Here is a 24149-nt window from a genome sequence, read left to right as displayed (position 1 = left end):
TTGCTTTCGTCGGCGAAAATAACGTCATTCCAAAATGTTTGGTCTTTATTAACATGGTTTTCGGCAAACTCCACCCTTAATCTTCTGTTATGCTCATTAACAAACGGTTTGTTTCGAGCTGTACGACCATGGAAATCAGCTTTGCGCAGAATTCTTCTTATTGTTTCAGGATTACATGACTTATCAAGTACTTTTTCAACCTCTTTTGTCAAAGCTGGCGCACTAATTCGTGGGTCTTTTTAATTTTTTAATTTTTCTTAATATCCACCTTTCATCAGCTTCTGTAAAAATTTTGTTTGGAGCTTGGCGGCCTTTGTCAACCACTCTTTTTTCACGAGAAAAGCGTTGAATAATGTACTGTACTGTGGAAGTACTTAAACTTACAATTTCAGCAATTTTTTTCTGCGACTTTCCATTTTTGTAATGCGTAATCACTAATTCGCGCCTTTCAATCGACGTACGACGACCCATCACGGTATTTTTAAATTAAGCTGGACAACCGACTACTTTCAATGTGTAAACTAAATAAGGATATAATCTAATATACTATGCAAAACAAATTTCTATAATTGCTAACCGGTTTACTGGCACCGATAACGGTAAAAGTGAACACACGAAATAAGCTGTGACGTCAATTTACCTAGTATTCTGTTTTTGTTGTAAATATTCTACTAAAGCAGAAAAAATTTGAATGCATTTATACATGTTTGTAATTAGAAATAATTTATCTTTGATTGTGCATTTAAATTTTTTTTAAAGTAAATCAAATAAAAATAATTTTACAATTCTTTAGTTTAACATACAGCCACACGAAATAAGCTGTGAGCCACTGTAAGTGTTGATTTATCTTAAACCGTTTTATTTTCTGAATGCAAATACCTCCTACTGACATGTACATACATATTATGTATATTGTCCATAGCTCGCAAATAACTATTGACACTTTTTCGTTGTCTGCAAATAAGTGTCTTTCACTCACACAATAAAAAAGACTCAGACAGAAACTGTTTTTGTCGCGTCTGGCTTAGCTCGCTCGCGCTCTGAGCGAGACAGTTATTTTTTTCTTTATTTTCCTTTCGCTCAAATCAAACACTGGTCGTTTGCTTGAGTTAAATGAAGCAAATTGTCTTTTGCGTATGTATGGGTAAACACACGCGATTGTTGCGTTCTTTTTGTTTGCATTATACATACATATTAATTGTGTTTGTGAATTAAATGTGTGCGGAGCATTATAGTTTTTGCGAAATGGGAAGGGACGAAAATAAAAAAGTTCATCATTTTTTTAGATTTATTGTCGAAGAAAATAAAGAAAATGTTCCAGCGGTTGAAGATTTTGCATCTGAATATATAAACTTATTATTATCTTCAACTTTTTCGACTGCATCCTCGGCTGAAGAGAAGACGCTCTTGTCGGCATATTTGGATGATGCCCAGACAGTGACAGAAATCAAAGAAGATAATGTCTATGCAAAACTTATAAAAATGTATGCTGACATTGAAAGTTTTGACGCAATATATGGTCGTTTACCATTAAACGCCAATATTTTGGAGTTTTTTAATGATCTCAGACTTAAGTTGCCACATTTGAGTGCACTCGCGCAGGTTGTTCTAGCAACACCGGCAACTCAGGTATCTATAGAGCGAGCATTTTCCGCCTTTCATTTTATTTTAAGTGAAAGCTCTATATCTGCAGAAAATCTTAACGCGTTGTTAGTTGTTACAAAAAAAAAAATATTATTAAAACAAAATAAAAATAAATATTGTTCCTTAAAAAACAAAACATTTTTTCACATTTTTATTTAACATCCGATTGCATTGTTTTTTTTATTATTTTCATTCTCAATTGCATTTATATGTACCTATGTATGTACGTATGTATTTACATGCACACGAAGGAAAAGATCATTTCCGTTGAGTTTTTTAGTCAAACTGTCTTTTGCTGAGAGTCTTTGTGTGAGCGAAAATCGTATTACTCTTTACGCGACACTCATTTGAGAGCGTCACACGAATGAGTCAATGAAAAGCGCTTGACCAAAACCGATTTAAAACAAAACAAAGAGAGCCGCTCAGAGCGAGATCGTATCTGCACAATCTTTTCGGTTATGTTACGAAGCAGAGCATATAAGAAAAAACGATCAACTGTCATTTGCGAGCTATGACATTGTTATATACCATCATTTATGTATGTACATATAGAGTATACGTTCATTTATGAATGTATGTAATGAAAAACTTCATGAACTACTTTCAGAATTTATTAAAACTTATTCGAGTCGCGCGCATACATATCTACGTAGACATCACAAACCTTTTGTTCACAACGCAGGCGCAGAAATAAACGCTCTGCGTATTTATCCTCCCCACGTGACCGCCATCAATTCTCGGCGCAATTTTTTTTTTTTTTAATGTAATCGTAAAAAAATTTGTAATAAATTTTATGTATCCGCTTATTATTTCAAAAGTAATAGGAATATGAATAAGTTCGTGCGGTTTTACAACAGATGGCGTAACTTGATTATTATTCCATCGATCCACATTTCCAAACATTCATTGGAGAGCTACTGTCGTAAGGCACAAACGTCAGTATAAGTTTTTTATTTGAAGCGTAAACAACAATATTTTTACCACACTTGAAAATGTCGAATTTCGTGCCAAATAATGTGTTTTTGCGGGGAATTTTTCTTCATTATTTTAATATGAAGAAAAAAGCAGCCGAAAGTCACCGTATCTTGGTGGAAGTTTATGGTGAGCATGCTCTATCTGAGCGAACGTGCCAGAAGTGGTTTGCACGCTTTAAAAGTGGTGATTTTGGCTTGGAAGACGAAGAACGCGAGGGTGCGCCGCCAAAGTTCATGGATACCGAATTGGAGGAATTGCTCGATCAAGATCCGGCTCAAACGCAAGAAGAGGTTGCAAAAACTTTGGGAGTTGATCAATCAACCATTTCCAAACGTTTAAAAGCCATGGGAATGATCCGAAAGGTAGGCCATTGGGTGCCGTATGAATTGAAGCCAAGAGACGTTGAACGCCGTTTTATGGCATGCGAACAACTGCTTCAACGGCACAAAAGAAAGGGTTTTTTGCATCGAATTGTGACTGGCGATGAAAAGTGGGTCCATTACGACAATCCAAAACGTCGGGCAACGTATGGATACCCTGGCCATGCTTCAACATCGACGTCGGCGCAGAATATTCATGGCCTGAAGGTTATGCTGTGTATCTGGTGGGACCAGCTGGGTGTTGTGTATTATGAGCTACTGAAACCGAATGAAACGATTACGGGGGATGTCTACCGACGACAATTGATGCGTTTGAGCCGAGCACTGCGAGAAAAACGGCCGCAATACGCCGATAGACACGACAAAGTTATTTTGCAACATGACAATGCTCGGCCACATGTTGCACAAGTGGTCAAAACATACTTAGAAACGCTCAAATGGGATGTCCTACCCCACCCGCCGTATAGTCCAGACCTTGCGCCATCCGATTACTATCTCTTCCGATCGATGCAACATGGCCTGGCTGACCAGCACTTCCGTAATTACGATGAAGTCAAAAAATGGATCGATTCGTGGATTGCGGCAAAACCGACCGAATTTTTCCCAAAGGGAATCCGTGAATTGCCAGAAAGATGGGAAAAAGTAGTAGTAAGCGATGGACAATATTTTGAATATTAAATTTGTAACCATTTTACGTCAATAAAGTTTCAAATTTCGAAAAAAAACCGCACGAACTTATTCATAGTCCTATTAACAAAATGGTAAAAAAATAAGCAGTCGAAGAAATAAACGCACCGCCTATTTTTCCTCGCCACATGTTAGACTCGAGTTCAATTCCCGGCATAAACTTTTTTTATAAATTTTTTTTTTTTTAAATTCGTTTTTTTTTTAATGTAATTGAAAAACAAATTATGTAATAAATTTTACGTATTCGCTTATTATTTCAAAAATACGAAATAGTAAAAATTTAATTGGTTTAATGTCGAGCTGAGAAATGCGTTGTGTGTTGAGGTGAAAGATGTGTGGTGTTTCTAATTTTTGTGTGGGCAAAAGTCAGTGAGGTGTCTATAAACTCGGTGTGCTAAATTTCCTTATTACAAATCTTTCAAATCTCAATTGTACTAAAAAAAGCTCACAGTAACATTTGCACCTTCTTATTGCATTAACATTCTCTGGTATTACCAATTGAACCACTAACAGATTATAGCATAATGCATATGTATATAGTTAATAAAATTGAATTTTGGTTACACAAATTTTATACTGTTGCATTTCTTTTGAAATTATCCCTGTCTCCTTCTCTTCCTCTCTCGCTCTTTCTCTCTCTCTCTCTCTCTCTCTCTCTCTCTTTTTATTCACACTCATTCACACACAGAAGTTTCACTTCTACCACGTGTACGATGCTGCACATGATTTTTTATATGTAGATACATATGAGCTGTGTTTTGAGACAGGTCAAGATTTTTTTCTGCCCACATGAATATGGATGGTAGATGTTATATCTACTTAGTATATGAATACACATACATATGTATATAATCATTTAAAAAGTACACCATATTGTTGAATAATAAACCTTGATGTAAATTAGGGACGGGCAGCAGAGTGGCACGCTCGCAGCAGAGCGTGCTAGCAAAGTGCTAGATGAGGGGGCGACAAACTTACATCAGAAGGGTAAGCAATAGGCGTGTACGTATATTAATCAGTTCTGAGCAACGCATATGTGTTTGTGAAAAAGAGAGTGAAGCTTTGCCAATAGCAAAGTTACCAGATAAGGGGACTTCATTCCATGTTAGGGGATTTTGAAGTGTTGGGATTTGCTAGATCGTTCATAATAAATAATAAAATCCTTTCCTTTTTTTTATTGGAATTTTTTTTTTGAATATTAACATCGTCTTTGCAAATTTCTATTTTATTTACTTTTATAATTTTTGTAATCAAGAAGCATAGGCGATTTTATAATCAAGAAGTTTGAACAATCGCATGTCAAAGTTTCATAGTTTCAAACTATGTGGAGAAAAATTGGTACTGACAAATCGGTGTATATTTTTCTAAATAAAAAATTGTCTTCGTTTACATATGAGTATGTATATATATCGTATGTCTTTATGTTAGTGAATTGTTTTAAAGAAATGCAGCAAACCGTAATCTCAGCCAGCCATGTTTTATTTAAACAATGCATGTTATAAATTTTATGTTGTTAAAGAGGACAATTTATACATGTTTCCATTAAAAAAATAGAGGATTTTTTCAAAAAATTATCATAGCAGAGTGGGTATTCTTGGTGAGTACTTACTTGCTCTCAAATTCAAATCACACGCATATGGCAATGCGCACAGTATGACAAAGTACACAAAAATGATTAGAAAAATTTGTTTGCATCCGCTCATGGGTTTCGCGCCATCGGTGGCAACGCAAACCACTTTTCGCCATGATACACCCATGCGTTCAGTACATTCATTAACACATTGAAATAAATCTTCACCTTTAGTCGTCCCTTTCATTGGAATAATGTCCAAAAGTTCTTCACATATATTTGGGTGGGCATCAACTCCTCGGATAAAAATCGCTAATTGGGCTATGTCGGATATATCTGTACTTTTGTCAATTGCCAATGAAATCGCTGTGAATGATTTTATACGCTCTTTTAACTGCAATTCTGTAATTTCCGCCATTTCATCTACTCGTCTGCTTATAGTTCTACGAGATAAGGGGACAAAATTCCTACTGCTTTTAATTCATTTAATTCAATTATATTAATAGTCTAAAAATACAGTATTTCTTACAGACTATGAAAACAGATTAATGCTAAATTAATTAATCAAAGTAAAATTAAACTTATAGTTAACTAGCAAAATTCCTACTGCTTTTAATATACAAGACTTCACCAATTCGCCATCCGAAAATGGACGATTCTCACGAACAAGGTTTAACGCGATTTCATAAGTTGCACTCTTTACATCTACAACGTAATCTTCGTTTTCCTAAGAAATTAAACAAAAATTTTAATAATTTGAAATTTTCCGACCTTCTGTAATTTGGCACATCGAATCGGGCTCTTCGTTTAGACTTAAGGATTTTTATATACTTTTCCTTTCTTCTCCTACATATTCATCATATTCACTCCTGTGCAGCTCATAATGTCTCTTTATGTTAAAAACCTTACACACCACACGTTTTTCACATACAAGGCATTGTGATACTCCGTCTACATATTTGCATAAAAAAGTTACCCTCCACTTCGGATTCAAATTTAACAATGTTCTTTCATTTGAGGTCATGCTGAACCAAATGTTTTATATTTAATATTTCATTTAACTTTGTTTATTTAAATTAAAAGTTAAAACAAAGTAATATATTACACATTAGAAATAAATTTATGTTTTTGTCGGCAGTTGAACACTGTGCACTTTGTTTTGACGTTCGCCGTTTCAAATTTTTAAATAGAATTTTCAGCACTTTCATTGCATCCACACCATACAAATACACTTAATATTAGTGGTTTTTTATGCGACAATAATATGTAACTTACGGTCTCAAAAAATATCGTCGAAAAATGAAGAAATCACGAAAAAACTGATTTTATTTATGAAATGTCAAAACTTATGAGTAAGAGTTGCCACAGTTGTTAAATGTGGGAATCAATTTTGGAAATTGTTGATTTTATTATTCATGATTTATATACATAAATATATACTATTGGTTGTTTATTTTTATTTGCAGTTGTACATATCAGAGTGCATTGGATTTATATGGACGAAATTAGTCGTCAATCACGTCCACTTTTTATGAAAAATAAAAGAAAAAATGGTATCATTCAGTAGCTAAAAATTCTAAAACATTTAACAAACTTCGGTAGCTAAAGAGAGTTTGCAAGTTCTATAAAGTAATTGCTAAAAAACTTAAAAATGTGGATTTCTTAGCTCAATTTAAAAAACATCAATTTAAAAAAATATATCCGAACTCAAAAACCACTTAAGTAATCATAAGATAAGTGTGAATAATTTACAGATTCGTCAGTATATGCAGTGATCAATATTATTGAAGATTTAACTGTCATTGCTTTAAAATATGTAAGATTTTACTTTAGTCTCAAATGAAATATTTTCAGAGGCCTTAATCTTCTTTACATCTAGCAATTAAAAAACAGTATTACGCGACTTTTGAAATGTTTTATTGCATGTTTATTGTTGTTTATTACCTTAATTCATTATTATAATAGAAAGTGTAATATGTATTTAATTTAGTTATTAAAGGAAAATCTATCAAAAAACCTATTTTTTTTTTAATTTGTTGATATGAAGTTAAAAGTTGGCATCCCTGGTAAGAATTCATGAATAATTCCTCTCTCATTCAGGATACAAACACAGACACAACTCGCTCAATTTTTCTGTTTCTTCCCCGTGCTTTGTTATCCCCCTTCACCTAGCACTTTTACGCACGCAGAAGCACGCGCTGCTGCACAGTGCAAATGTGCTGAGTTTGCCCATCACTAATGTAAATGAATGGTTTACAAAGTTATTTTTTATGTTAAGATATTTGAATAATTTTGATAATAGACCTAAATTCAATACAATTTAGTCAAGTATATACTTAAAATTTCATATTCATGCATGCATATACTTAGAATTAATTTATTCATCTCACAAGAAATAATCCATTTGCGCATGCAAAATGCCGACGGCAAATAAGCATGAAAGAAAAATGTACAAGTCTGCTGTTATTTTTTTCCCCCTAACACCAAATCATGGCATTTTACATTTCAATGCAAACGCTATATTTATTTCTGTTAACTACGCTCAGAGAACGTTAAATATAGAGAATTCTCACGAGCTACGAATAGTGTGAATTGTCAAAAATGAAGTGAAACCGCGAACACTATTTCACCCCGCTCAACTCGAAGGCGGGGAAGTTCTTAACAGGCCTGATTACAGTGAATTATGTACAAGTACATTGGCTCTGCTCAGTTTTTGGTTTCTGTATGAAATCAAATTGACAAATGCCGACGGCATTTTGCAAGGCATTTGCTTGTGCATTTTTATGTTCCCTTGATAAACGAAAATTTATTCAATTATTATTTCAATCAAATACAACCAAATAAAGATTTAAAATCCAAGATTTAAAATCAAAGTAACTTTAATGCACACATTTTGTTGTGTGCGTTTTAGTAAATTTGATGAAAATTTTTACTAATTTTTCGAGTCGAAATTAATTTTAGACAAAAATTCAAAGAGCATATTGGTATATTGATGAATATATGTATATGTATATCAATATATGTATATATAAATATATTTTGTTAGTTATATTTGTGCAAAAGTTCAATTGCATCTTCAATTCTTATAGTGTTACAAATGTATGTATGTGCACACGCACTGCAGCAACAATGACCTATGGCACGACTCATTGCCTTATCATATTATATTTATGTACATTTGAATATGCATTTTTGTTCCTTTGCCAAACGAAATTTTTTTAAATTTACATATGTATATTACAGGGAATAATTCATATATGTATGCATTTTATAGATAGTACAAAACTTTGAAATTTAAAATAAATAAAAGAAAACTTCAAAGAAACGTATTTGCATACATATATGGGACAACTAAGCTCTATTGCATCTTTAATAAGTATAGTGTTGCACGCATATGTATGCACTGATGCAACATGACCTACCTCACGAGCATCGCCTTATCATATTTCATGCAATAATTAGGGTGTAAATATTCGAATGATCGTATTCCTGCAAATGCTAAAACAACTTCTTCTGCATATGCGTCGACATGTGCATGTGCGTATGTATATGCACACTTGATCCCTAACTATATCTATATATCAATCAATCGATCAAATCAAAAAATTCTGTATACAAAACGCTTCATTACCAGGCACACAGGAAGATGTCATATGCAAATATAAATATGTGAATTGAATTCAAGCAAAACAATGCTTATTAATATACACATATGCATGTGCATACAACCACACACACAGGGCACTCACTTTATTCCTCAAAATGCGTATGTCGTTCAAAGCTAAAATTCTATGCCTAGCGACTACAAGAACAAAATGCAGTCATAGACGCAGGCGTAGCGGCCATCATTCTAGTTGCCATAGCGCTGAACAGTCGCGGCGGCGCCGAACAGTTTCAACTATTGTACTGTGCAACAAAAACTCATCATCAAAAAATTCATTGATAAATTCGAGCTCATAGTTCTAAGAGCAAGTACTTTCATTCATAAAACGAGTCGCCCATATGCCAATTTTCTCGACAATTCGAAAATAGTCAATATTGGAATATTTCGCTTAGAATTATTTGACAATATTTGATAAATCTTCAATTTTTGTCAAGTCGCGTGCCCGCGGCTTCGTACATATGTATGCATCAATATATGTACGTAAATATGTGTATATGTACAATGCTGTGCCTATGAATGTGCGCTGCGCCTATGAATGCGCGCTGGATTTCTTGAGAAGTTTTACCGTTTTATTTTGAGCTGTGGCTGGTGAGCATACATACACACAGCATATACATATGCGCAAATGTATTTAAATTCACAAATTTACATTTGCATATGCCATCTTCCTGTGCGCCTGGTAATGAAGCGTTTTCTATAGAGGATTTTGATTCAGTTGAGGAATTCAATCAACAAAGTTTTACAGACACCAGACAGAAGACATAACATATGTATGTATATAATTTTGGATGATTTGGAAAATTCAAATATATATATAGGTCATATTAAAAAGCTACCTAACATTCTTTGCTTCTAATCACCAACAAATTCTTATCGACTGCGGCTAAATTTACATAATTCAGCCCCTCACTGTTAATTTTTGTTGAAAAATGTGTCTATGGTGAAATTGTCTTCGCGAGACGAGTACCCCTCGAAATTCCATACGTTCCTGTCATTGAGACTTCTCTGTACATTAACGTTCTCTGCTACCAGAGAATGTTAATGCAATGAGAAGGTGCAAATGTTACTGTAAGCTTTTTTTAGTACAATTGAGATTTGAAAGATTTGTAATAAGGTCATTTAGCACACCGAGTTTATAGACACCTCACTGGCTTTTGCCCACACAAAAATTAGAAACACCACACATTTTTCACCTCAACACACAACACATTTCTCAGCTCGACATTAAACCAATTAAATTTTTACTATTTTCGTATTTTTGAAATAATAAGCGAATACGTAAAATTTATTACATAATTTTTTTTTTTCAATTACATTAAAAAAAAAACGATTTAAAAATAAAAATTTATAAAAAAAAGTTTGCGCCGGGAATTGAACTCGAGTCTAACATGTGGCGAGGAAAAATAGGCGGTGCGTTTATTTCTTCGACTGCTTATTTTTTTACCATTTTGTTACTTTTGAAATGATAAGCGGATACATAAAATGTATTACAAATTTTTTTACGATTACATTAAGAAAAAAAAATTTAAAAACGAAAAAAAAAATTTGTGCCGAAAATTGATGGCCAGTCACGTGGGGAGGATAAATACGCAGAGCGTTTATTTCTGCGCCTGCGTTGTGAACAAAAGGTTTTGTGCATACGCGCGACGCGAATAAATTTTAATAAAGTTCTGAAAGTAATTCATGAAGTTTTTCATTACACACATATGTACATAAGTGAACGTATACTTTATATGTAAATAAATGATGGTATATGATAATATACATAAGTACATAATATGTATGTACATGTCAATAGGAGGTATTTGCATTCAGAAAAAAATAACGGTTTAAGATAAATCAACACTTATTTTATATTGTATGTCAATTTATAGTTTATGTATTCGACAGCATTTACATACATATGTATGTATGTACATTTGTATATGAAAAACAATAATGCACAAGCGCAAGAACATCATATCACATATGCAAGTATGCCCAAATAACCTTGACTTATGTATGTACACATGTCATACCACATCACATTCTTACAAGAAATCAAATACACATGCGCACTAGTGAACGAGTTTCTTCCTAACAAGTGCAAAAACAATTCTGCTCTATGTACATATGCGCGAGCACAGCGCTCCCTTCTTGCTTCCGTGTACTTTTGTCTTTCACCAGTCGATATTCCTAATATTGTACTTACAAAAACACAATACTTTGATAGACACAAAAGCAACAGCAAGCGCAACGCGATGGCCGCTTTGCCACCACACATTCTAAAATGTTCTAGAACACAACAAAAACACATACCTCACATGCGCATGTCGCCCAAAGCTAAAATCTAAGCCTAGCGACTACAAAAACAAAATACTTTCGTAGACGCAGTCGCAGCGGCCATGATTCTATCAGCGACGGCGCTGAACAATTTAGAACAAAAACAAAAAGTTCATTCATAAGTTAGAGCTCATAGTTCAATTTCATTCATAAAACGACCCGCCATATGCCAATTTTCGCGACCATTCGAAAATAGTCAATATTGGAATATTTCGCGTGGAATTATTTGCCAATATTTGATAAATCTTAAATTTTTGTTATGTCGAGTGGCCGCGGCTCCGTATGTATGTATGCACCCTTATATGTATGTAAATATGTCTTCTAACTGTGCGACAGTCGCGAGTTAATGCGACTTCCAGCGAATCACACATTGCTGTCCGCAAAGCCGCATATATGTACCTTATGATCAGAAAGTACCGGGAATGTTTAAATTAAACAAAACAGAGTTAAATTTAAGGCAAATTTATATTATCTCCTTCAAAATTTGACCCGTCTGAAGCAACACACATGTGCCAACGTTTAACCCAGTCCTCCAAACACCCCCGGCAGACCGATTTGTATTCTCTTTGATCAGTGCGATGGCGCGTTATCGTCATGCAAAATCTGAGAATTGTTTGCTCACATTTCCGGGGGTTTCCAACACACAGCATTTCTCTAAGGTTTCAAAACGGATAAATAATATTCTCTATTGACTGTCTGGTCCGATGGAAGGTACTCATGGTGGACTATGCCTTGGCAATCGAAGGAAACAGTCAACATCACCTTCCCGGTTCTTTTTGCTCATAGGGTATACATATCCCATCTTTTCACTGACGGACAAGAAGACGGTCGCAGTTGCTGTTTTTTATATGCATACATTTTGCGTTCGTTGAAGGTTTGTATATATTTGTATACATATGCGTGTATGCGCGTTTGGCTTTCTGGATGCATCCATGGATATTAGAATATTTTCTCATCAATATGTGTATGTAAGTAGTTCAGATTTGACTGAAGAGATTAAATATAGGAATGCATATTCATATGATTGCCTTTATGGCTGTTTTACATATAAATTAATTCAAAAGAAGTATGAATAATGTTATATAGAAAATAAATTTCTAAATAACAGGTATTAGAAAAACCTGAATACACTATTTTAAATCAATTCTAATTAAACCAAATATAAAAAATGAAATAAAAATATCGAAACAAAAAGCTGTGTACAGGATTTGAACCTGAGTCAAATATGGGACGGCGTACCGCACACACAACACGTCTTTCACGATTGAACTAAATTACAATTATTAATGAAATTTTCTAAATTACTCATTTATTCGATTCGCAGTTTTATATGCACATATTCTGCGTTAGTTGAAAGTTTGTATGCGTAATTATATGCATATGTATCTGTGCGCGTTTGGCTTTCTGGACGGATATTAGAATGATATTTTCTCATCAATATAATTTGGATTTGATGAAATAGATTATAGATATATGTACATATTTTCTGTTTTGATTGATTTATATAAAAGTCAGGTCATATCCAGTATGAACTATTTTATACCGAAAAGAAATTTCCATTTATAACATACAAAAAAAAACAGTATTTTAAAGAAATTTTAATTAAAATAAACTCAAAAATTTTACCAAACTTTCCTGGTTTGAATTGTAAAATAAAATGTGCAAGAAAAAAAATATGACTTCAGGACTTGAACCTGAATTAAATACGTGCCAAAAAACAAAACGAATAATTCCGCCGACTTTAGCTTCTGCACCACAAACTAACTGCCGCGCGGCTTTCTTAATCGCAAATTTATTCGCTTCGATTTCCTTAGTAGTGTGCCGAAAAATCTTATGAACTTCCTCAGTAGTTTTGTAAACGCAGAAAAAATCTGAATTGCTGTCCTAGCGTGGTAAGTAAATATAGAAACCCTCCACTCGCGTCACTCGCGTGGTAAATATCTGCAATTCCCCACTCGTGAGCAAAGTTGACTTTGAAATTACCTTATTATGAATCTACAAATTAGAACTCGAAAAAAGCTCGTTTAACATTTGCTCCTTCTCATCGCATTAACATTCTCTGCTGCTACGCTCCGCTATGTTAACTTTTCCAAGGCCGTGGTGAAATAATAAAACTTTCTTACCCGCTTTTTGTTAGCATTTGACATTTGACCTGCTCATTCGTTCCTGAGCCTTCTCTATCAATTTACGTTCTCTAGTACAAGTGCGCGCGGGTATACAAAAATCATTCTTATATACATACATATATGAATTTTAAGCAAATATGTTACATATCTGCATGAGCAAACTATTGTCATATAAAGGGTGACTTTTTAAGAGCGATAGGAAAGTTTTTCAAAAAAAAAAACACACGTAAAATTCAGAAATATGCATGCAATTTTTATCGATAGTACAGCCTATATAATTTAATGTTTGAAGATTATTTCATGCAAATGTTGACCGCGATTGTGCTTCAAATGGTCCATCCGCTTAGTCACACATACATGCTTTAATGTTGTCTTCCAATGCGTTAATTGAAGCAGGCTTGTCTCAATAGACATGAACTTTAACATAGCCCCACAAAAAATAATCTAAAGGCGTTATATCGCACGATCTGGGTGGCCAATTGACAGGTCCCGAACGTGAAATAAAATATTCACCGAACTCGCCTCTCAACAAGTCCATTGTTACGCGTGCTGTGTGTCATGTGGCACCGTCTTGCTGAAACCAATGTCATGGATATCATTTCACGGTAGCGCTCACCATTCACAGTTACGTTACGATTCGCAGCACCTTTGAAGAAGTACAGTCTAATGATACCTCCAGCGCATAAACCGCACCAAACTGTGACCTTTTCTGGATACATTGGTAGCTCTTGCAATTCTTCTGGCTGTTCTTCACTCCAAAATCGACAATTCTGCTTATTTACGTACCCATTGATCCAAAAATGAGCTTCGTCGCTGAACACAATTTTTCGATAAAAAGTGGATCTTAAACTTTCTTAACAGAACACGCATTTTTATAATAAAATTCAATAATTTACAAGCGTTGTTCGTTTAAGACGATCCATGGTTAAATTACACAGGCCGACAAAATTTAACCAACATTCAGACCCAGAAACCAGACTATATATTTTCGAAGGTTTATGATGCGCTGAATCCAAATCTGGCCTCAGAATTGCTCTATCAGCTCTGGTTTTCGAGATATCTTAACCTAAAAGTGCAAAAAACACAGTTTTTGCCCATATTTGAGGTTATGTAGCCTTGCAGATGTTTTCTTTCACCAAAATTAAAGAATAGCATCTTTAAATACAAGCCTTCTTTTTTCAAATGGCGTTGACTTTGCTCAAATATCATTTTTTTCGCTGAGATATAGCATTTTGAAATTTTCATGTTTCTAAATTTTCCTACACCTGAAAATCGATTGAGATAACATAGACATGATATAGTCGATTACTAATTAACCTGAATTTTTCTTAAAATTTTGTCTCACACCATAAGTGTGCTGACTCACCACACCCCTACACTATCTAACCTTTGGGTACCGAGTCACACACAGCCCTAACCCCTAGATACTACCCTGGGGTTAGCGTTTACTCGCATATTTTTTTTAAATAAGTCTTATTTATCTAGATATCTCACAACACAAGTGGGCTAACCAACTTAACTGTTAACCCATCAACTCCCGTATTCCCTAACCCCTAGAAACCACCCCTACCACACCACAAGCAGGCTAACCCACCTAACATGAAAATTTCAAAATGCGATATCTCTGCGAAAAAAAATGATATTTGAGCAAACAAAACGCCATTTGAAAGAAGAAGACTTGTATTTAAAGATGCCATCCTTTAATTTTGGTGAAAGAAAACATCTGCAAGGCTACATAACCTCAAATATGGGCAAAAACGGTGTTTTTTGCACTTTTAGGTTAGGATATCTCGAAAACCAGAGCTGATAGAGCAATTCTGAGGCCAGATTTGGATTCATCGCATCAAAATCCTTCGAAAATATATAGTCCGGTTTCTGAGTCTGAGATGCTGTCGGCCTGTGTTATAGACCAAACTGAAGATGTTTGACAGTGAAGCAAAACACGTCACGTGCGTCAGCTGTTTAAACCAACTATTTAAAGAGATATATTTATAGAAAAAGCAAACGGATAACCGGTTCGAAAATCTAAAATGGTTATTATATTTCGGTAAGCTAAGCTCTAACTCATCAATCAGACGGCTTTCCATGTAGCATATTGCCACACTGAAGCCAGAGAAGTGTGATTATTTGCGCTCTCGATTTTCCCGCATAAAGAGAATATATGTATGTCTCGTTTTAGCTAAAGACAGAAAATGATACATGTCATAATAAATCCATATATATATATATATATATATATATATTAAAAAATTACCAGATACGCGTTAAAATAAAATTATTATCAAATTATATTTTTTAAACTGTGCTGATAAGCGAGAGTATATAAAAACAATAAAATAATAAATCTTAAATGAAAGCGCTCACCAATAAATTCTAAGCCAGCCAGCTTCCAAGTACCTCGTTTGGTAACTAATATTGATGATGGGCACACATTCCGATGAATAACATGGCCCGAATAGTGTAAATAGGATAAAGCTTCCACTAGCTGCGTGCATAAGAAAATTAAAAATTGAAGAAAATTATATGAATATGTACTCGTATTATACATGCATATGTAAATAAGTATGTATGTGTATACAAATATACAAAAACTTTTAACCTTTGTGATTATGTTACGCAGAAAATGTAATATATGTATCTTTGCTTGGAAATGCATTTGAAATGTTGGTTTGCTACAGAGATATGGTTGCAGCTAAATATTTAGTTCTTTAACTACATATAACAAGAAATTAGTTGAGCCAGACAGGGTGGTTTTTTTGAAGTTTAGCTTTCGACTTGGCAACACGTAGAAAATAAATAAGGTCGAGCGACTGGTTTCTACGCTAATAAGAAGCACGATGAAAAAACGCTGCATTTGTTACTGAATATGCCTCCGACGAATCTTTATACAAGTAAGGATTGATTGCAATAAAAAGAATTGGCCTATCGTTAGAAAAGCCATAGCGCAGTCCTAACCGAATTCATCGACCCATCTATAGAAAACGATTAGTACCTCTCAGCACTCCCTACAAAGCCCAAGTTCACGATCCAATCGCCAACTTACGTTGATTGAAGAGTGGATGCAATCAGTGAGAGCGGATCGGTCCATATGAACACAGATGAATTTAAGCTATAAAGTATATATTCGGTGAATCTAGATATATTTTTGCGTTTGCGCTTGCCTGATTACTGTAGCGTCTTTCATCTCAAACGCCAAATCATTGCTTTAGTAAGATTTTTAATCCATACAAAGAAATTTTCATTTTAATAAACAATCAAATATCTATACAATCCGTTGAAAAAATGTAGCTAATTTCAAAGGTGGATGTGAAATAAAAGTATGGCTGAGATATTTCGTGAACAGGCAAAGTTTTTAAAACGGTAGTTTATTATTATTGTCGGGCCACAGTGCACTGCTTCAAATGTTGTTGCCAGCATTATACTGTGCACAGTTTCGTTAATGGGGCTAAATTTGCGTTATTCTATGGGGCTAAATGCGCGTTATTCTATGCGGCCGCCGTAGCCGAAAGATTTGGTGTGTGACTACCATGCGGAAGTGCGTAGGTTCGAATCTCTCTTCATTAGGTCTTCTCCACACATATGATTGCCCATATAACCTAAATATGTTAAACTTGCTTTCATCTTCAAATAAAACGTAATTCCAGCACTCGAAATTCTTAACCCCATGACGCTTTGCAAATTTTATTCATTTGAGTCGGTTAATCTCGTTGATAAAAGGTTTTTTTTTTGTGCAACTCTTCCATTATAATTATTCTTTGGCAACACTATACGTATACTTTCGGGGTTGCAATTAATATTATGCTGAAAACATTGAACGACGTACGCAGTCTCTTACCGAGCACAAAACTGAGGACAACTCAGCCCGTAGAGAACAGCTGTTTTTAGTTGGTTACATACATACAAACTATATTTACAAAATACATCGGTGACAAAATGGATAAAGAAGACATTGAAATTTGCGACTTATTTCTTAATTTATTTCAACTATATATTTTATATAAAAAATGCAAGGACCAAAAAAAGTGCAGAAGGTATAAAGTTCGGCCATTAAATAGGAATTGGGGCACAAGTGGTTATCAAAACCAAGTGTTCCGCCGAATGAAAACATTGGAGCCTGATGAATTGTTTGCACACACGAGGATGTCCACGTCTGTGTATGAGCTGCTTTTAACATTAGTGAGCAGTTCCTTGAGGAAGCCAAAACAGCGGATTGGTCCTGAGGAAAGACTATTTTTAGTTTTCCTGTATGCACATTGAGAAAGCGAGGCATTAAGTCGATTAATATTTATTTCATATTGATTGATTAAATATTTGTCACAAGGTGTATCTGTGCGGAGCATTGCATGGAGTTATAAGTTAGGTGCAACGACTGTGCGCGAAATAATACAGGAAACTTGTCAAGTTATCTGGCGGCTACTTTCTCCAGTTTACGTTAGCGAATCTACAGAATCCCAGTACAAGGATATTGCAAAGGATTTTTTTGATATGTGGAACATTCCAAATTGTTCGCCAAGTCAAGTTCGATGTATTACAACTACAAAAAATTCTTTAGCATCGTTCTGATGGCCGTTTGTGATGCCAAGTATACTTCCACTGCAGTAAGCATCCGGAGTTATGGTATTCAGAGTGACGAAAGTAATAAAATTTAAATGTAATAAGTTATTTCACCTAATACATATGTACAGGGTGGGCTATATAGCGTTTGCTTTTTGAACCACCTATTTGTTTGCGAATGGGTTGTGTTACCATGTGTTGGCATGTCAAATGTATTCATAATTTACTTCAAGGTTTGACATTTACGAAATGGGACGCAATACGCTTGAACAAAATTGGGAAATATTGAAAACCTATTTCCAAAGTGGTGAGTCTTCTTCTTCTTCCGCGGTTACAGTAAATGGCGAGCGTTACCGTGACATGCTCAACGAGTTTTTGTTTCTAAAAATTGAAGAGGATGACATGGACGACATTTGGTTTCAACAGGACGGTGCAACTTGTCACACTGCCAAAGTTACACTCGAACTTTTGGCTACCGTTTTTGAATTCCGATATCAATTGGCCGCCTCGGAGCTGTGATTTAAGCCCGTTGGACTATTTTTGTAGGAGCCGTTAAGGACAAATTCTATGCGAACCATCCAGAGACGATTGATGCTTTAAAACACGAAATCAAAGTTGTCATTCCTGAAATTGGAGCCCAAACAATCGAAAATGTGCTTAAAAAGTGGGTTGATCGAATGGCCTACTATAAAGCCAGTCGTGGCAGTCATTTGAACGATATTATTTTTCATTCATAAATGACAATGTTCAATCTTCAAAATAAAAAAAAAGTTTGAAAAAATATTGATTAGTTTTTTTTATAGCCGATTCAAAAAGCAAATTTTACATGGCCCACCCTATATATTTTACAGGCATTTTTCAACTTTCATCATTTGGTCAGAACTTGATGCAAAATACTTTGCCACTACCGCCCCCCGTGCGAATATCTATGGAATCGCCCCATTCATTACCACACCTTTTCGTTGGCGATGCTGCATTTCCATTGAGAACAAACTTGAGAACCAAGCGGATTTTTAATTATCGGCTGTCAAGAACGCGTAGAGTAATAGGGAACAGCTTTGGAATATTAACGGCGCGATGGAGAATTCTTCGCACGACGATTGAATATGACCCTAAAAATTGCGAAAAAGTAGTGCTAGCATGCATTGTGTCACACAATTTTATAATTTTAAACGATCACAATCGTTGATATTGCCCTGAAAATTATGTTGATCGACAAGAACCAGACAACATCGCTCATTGTGGGGAATGGTGACGAGAAATAAATAATGAATCTTCATTACCACGTATGTGGACTACAATTCGGAGAGCCCCAACAAATGCATTTAATATCCGCGATAGGCTTGCTGATTATTTCATAAATGAAGGAGCTTCACCATACCAAGATTACTTTTCCATTGGCGGATCCTACATATAAAATTGAAACACATGTGAAGTGAAACAAACATATATATAATGAATTATTTTGTTATTTATGTTTATTTATTTATAAATTTTTTGATATGCAATTTATATACATAAATATACTTACAAATATAAATTCCAACTTTAAATTTATGCAGTTAAAAATATTTGGAAATATTTTCATTCTTCAGTTATTTCTTTTATTATTGCAAAATTCAGGTGCAATATATACATAAAAAAAAATAAATAATTGGCGCGTACACTTCTGTTAGGTGTTTGGCCGAGCTCCTCCTCCTATTTGTGGTGTGCGTCTTGATGTTGTTCCACAAATGGAGGGACCTACAGTTTCAAGCCGACTCCGAACGGCAGATATTTTTATGAGGAGCTTTTTCATGGCAGAAATACACTCGGAGGTTTGCCTTGCCTGCAATATATACATACATATTTAAAAAATCACAGCATTCAGGTATACGCATATGTACAAAATTTACATATTTACAAAATCACAGTATTCATATTCCAAATTCAGTCTTTTCTTACTAACTACCAATACTTCTATTAAAAATAAATATCTTATAAAATTCAAAATTCAAAGACTCTTAAAACTAAACTTAAAAAAAATTCAACGAATTTTAAAACTAAATTTAAAAAAATTCAAACGAAGATAAAAAACTACGAACCCTCATTCCGGCTCCTGCTCTATTTTAAATGTTACCTCCAGTATTCTCTGCATGGCCCGGACTTGCTTAGCTGCATTTATTTTAGCAACCATTGAGCCAATCATATTACCAAATGAGTCCGCTGAGTTGTTTGTTTTGTTTTCTTTTTCAATGCATCTCTTTTTCAAGAGATCGATTGCTTCCAAAATGCCATTTTCAATCTCAGCACTTCTGTCGCGTTTTTTTCCGCTAGGTTGCTGTGACTGGGGTGGAGCAAGTGACGGAGCTGACGCTTGAGTTACTGATTTTGGAGGCAATGGTGAATCAACATTATCAAAACACTCTTCTGGTGGCACTATTGGTGGCAACGGCGAGGGCGTAGAAATTGCAGTTGAAGACCTAAGCGAATCTACTTCTGGGCACACATTTTGTGAGGACTTAATTCTTTAAGAAAACATTATTAGCTATCACTTTGTAAAAATATTCCAACTAACATATACTTACGGTCGAGGAATAACGGCCTTAAAAATGTCATGCTTTCAAGTAAATACCACGGCTTCTGGTATTCTGCTCCACTGCCTGATGGTGCTTCTGATTTCCTGGCTTCTCTGCTATACCGATCGCGGAGAGTTAACCATCTGCGTCTGCATAGCTCACCTTTAAAATAACTTTCTTATGAAATTTGAAATACTAATACTCGTAAATATAGCTTCCACTCACCACTTGTGCGCAACTCCTTTTCGATTTGTTCCCATATTTCCTTCCCTGGAACTTTTATAAAGGATTACTCTTATCGTATAATTTTTTATTGTCTTATACTAGCGATTCAAGATGCTCGACGTTCAGCGCCATTTCCGTGTTTAATATGTTTGTAAACAAATTTGCGAAAATAAACGCATATACATCTGCTTGTATTGACACAATGTTGCTATTAACATTTTTGCTTACACAGTTTTTCACACATCCGCGTTAACAGTTACAATTTTTCATTGTTTAATAAACCAAAGCCAAAAACCAACAAATGCAAATAGTTCATTTATCTATAATTAACATCATTCAACACTGTTTTCAAGTTATTTTAATAAAAATTATAATTTTTCTAAGTTTATTTTGTAAGTGATTTCGAAATGCACTGCTTGGCAACACTGTGTGGTGAGAGAGCAATCAGCTGACAGGGTTCTACGGGATTTTTCAAAAATCGTGAAATATAATCTACGATACTACGATACGGAAGGAAGGAATTTTTCATTTACATGGGGTTCTCATTAGTTTGATTGTAACAGCTGACAGGGGACTGCGTTTACGTCTGTCACTGTTTTCAGCTTAAGGTGTTGGGCGACTTCTGTTGCGAGCTTAGCAGCGCTCAAATTTGAATTTTTCTTAATTCACTATCCACCGTTCATCTGCATCCGAAAACAGTTTTGGTCGTCCCGATTTCTTCTTATTTTCTACGGATTTTGTTTCTTTGAAACGATTTATCACGTTGTATACAAGCGAATTTCTGCGATTTCCCGAACGGTTTTACCCTTTTCATGATGACTAATAATTAAATGTCTGACTTCAGTTGAGCTTTGCCCACGCTGTCTACCCATGTTTATAATTTGGACTTTTATTCAACAAAATACTACCTACCTACCTTGCACTGTTCTACCGAGAGAAAATTAATTGTGGGACTCACCGGTTTAAAGTATCAACTAATCGCAATAATGCCAGATGTCCGACTTCTTTTTTGACACCAATTTTGAGAATGCTGCACTATAAATTTTGTATAGATTAGTAAATTATTATTACTATTTTTTTAAATTCTATTTGAATACCCAATAGAAAAATATAAAAATAAAAATATTTAACTTGCATTTCTTACAAAAGTTTTGAATTTGAAGCTGCATGCTATGTATGTCCGAGTTCTTTATTAAGCCACTGTATAAATATATTTTTTCTGAATAAGTAAAAAATCCATCAAAGGGAAAATTATTCAGCGAAACGAGGAGACAAGAACAAAATTAAACGCTATTTGGAACACTACTCCAAGATGCAATAATAGCAGGAAGAGACTTTTTTTGCCTGTTTTTGGATGTTGACGATGAGCGGCCACCAAAAAATTGGTCGACGATGTGTGGCACATTTAATGCAAAATTATTTTGGCGCAAACGAAATTCCCGTGAAGAATAATTTCCCTTCAGAGGATGGCGTTTGCGTGATTAAACCATAAATAATTCAAGGTTTGAAAAATAAAAATAGGAGTGAGAGCTGAAATTATGCCTAAACTTCATAAAAGATTTCACAAAACGATTGGCTTTTCTAAACGTGGATATAGGGGATATTTGTAATCACTTATCCTTCATAAACTGTAGACCCTTTACTGCATATGCCAATAAACAGACAATGAATTCACATTCAAACTAACGCAAATCTGTTGGTAACTTTGTAAAGATGTTCCAGAATTTATTTTCCTCCTTAATGGTCAAAATTGCGTGCTCAGCTATGACTAATTAAGTAAACTAAAATATAGACAATTATCAACTTCAAATATTACCTACATTTCTAATTTCATACACTCATACATGTGCATACTTACAGTCACTCACACCTTATTTGATACAGATACGATTTGTTTGTAAAGTGTTTTACATTTCATAATATGTTGTGAAAATGAAAGAACAGAGTATGACATCTTATTTTTTGTTTTTTTTATTTCATTTCTCAATATAAAATAAAAAAAGGTGTACACTCTTTTCTTTATAATGCACAAAACAACAACAACAGAGGATTCACGCCGAAGCTTAAATTTGTATTCTTAGTATGAGAGAGTTTACAGAGTGAGTTTGACATAAAGCAATATTAAATTTTATGTACGCCTGTTAGAGATGGGATCGCGAACTTCGGTAGATAATCATGAGTTAGTTTTGAAGCATTTCAAAAAAGGAATGCCGCATCGTAAAATAGATGAAATTGTACATTTAAGGGGGGAAGTCCATGTAGAAGCCTCAAAATCGGTAATTTTTTAAACATATTTTTAAAGGTGATAAAATAATTATATTAATTAGAAACTTTAACACAACTTTATTTAACCTTTTAAGAGTACGAAAAAAAAAAATTTTTTATTTTTTTTTTTTTTTCAAAATGGCGGCTCAGCATCATGTCTTGTCGGCTGCCTACGGCGCGAGGTCCCAAACTGCTCCATTTATCACTCTTAATCTATCGATCTGAAACAAAAAAATAAAAGTGATTTCTTTTTATGAAATATTAACGGAAAGGATGAACCTTTAAAATTAAAAAAAAAAATATAAAATTAATTGTAAAATGAACTTTTGAAAAAAAGTCAGAATTTAGGGCTATTTTGTTGACATTTTGATCCCCCAAAAAGTAATTTATCAACTCGAAATGTCTAAAGTTTTTGGTTCATCCTTCCGGTAGTAACATACAAAAAGGCCTCACCAAATTTCAAACAAATCGGTCAATAACTTTTTGAGTTACAACACGAGCAGTTTTTAAAAATACAGTTTCGAGATAATCGCGTTTAAAGTTTGAGGTACATCAGCACGCAGACCGCTCTCTACCTAGTTGGTGGGCTGTAGAAGCTATAATATTGAGAATTTCGAGATGAAAATTTCACAGTATATTCCTAAGATACTATATTTTCAAGTTATCGAAAAACAAAAAAATCGATTTTTTGAGACTTCTACATGAGGCTCCCCCTTAAGTTCGTCAACAGTTCAGCATATTATTGAACGTTTTATGGGTGAAAATCATAATAAATAAGGAGCGACAGGTCCGAAATAAAACTTTCACAGAGAAATAGTGTCAATGGTTAGTGCGCCAAGTGAAGAAAAATCCAGCCAAAAGCGCTCCAAAGTTAGCTGGGATGGCCAACAAGGATTTAGGTAAAACTTGCCATTCGGCAACTATTCGAAAAGTACTGAGGGAAGCAAATTTAAATGGTAATGAAAGCCCGTAATAAACCTCTCGTAATAAGATCTAAATCTAAATAAGACTCCAGCATTTTGGAGAACCGTACTTGTGATAAAAATAAACTTATTTGGACCAGATAGTAGGCATTTGATATGACGCGAGGCCAAAAGGGAACAAAATTTCCGAGCTACTATACCTAAAACACGACGGTGGCAACGTTACATGCATGCCTTCAAATGGAGTTGGAACTTT

The 24149-nt window shown here is 34.5% G+C and overlaps 1 protein-coding gene across 6 annotated transcripts in view; it reads right to left on the bottom strand.

Annotated features, from left to right (window-relative positions):
* Nucleotides 1–24149, bottom strand: part of LOC128862025 (uncharacterized) — a 453726-nt gene that overhangs the window by 377451 nt on the left and 52126 nt on the right. For all 6 annotated transcript variants that reach the window (XM_054100424.1, XM_054100422.1, XM_054100423.1 and 3 more), the window contains one exon: nt 15733–15853. In XM_054100424.1, coding sequence (XP_053956399.1) covers nt 15733–15853 — 121 coding nt within the window. The remainder of the gene's footprint in view (nt 1–15732; nt 15854–24149) is intronic.

The sequence above is a fragment of the Anastrepha ludens genome, chromosome 4 (assembly GCF_028408465.1).
Source record: "Anastrepha ludens isolate Willacy chromosome 4, idAnaLude1.1, whole genome shotgun sequence".
NCBI lineage: Eukaryota > Metazoa > Arthropoda > Insecta > Diptera > Tephritidae > Anastrepha > Anastrepha ludens.
This window is presented reverse-complemented; position numbering and strand designations above follow the sequence as displayed.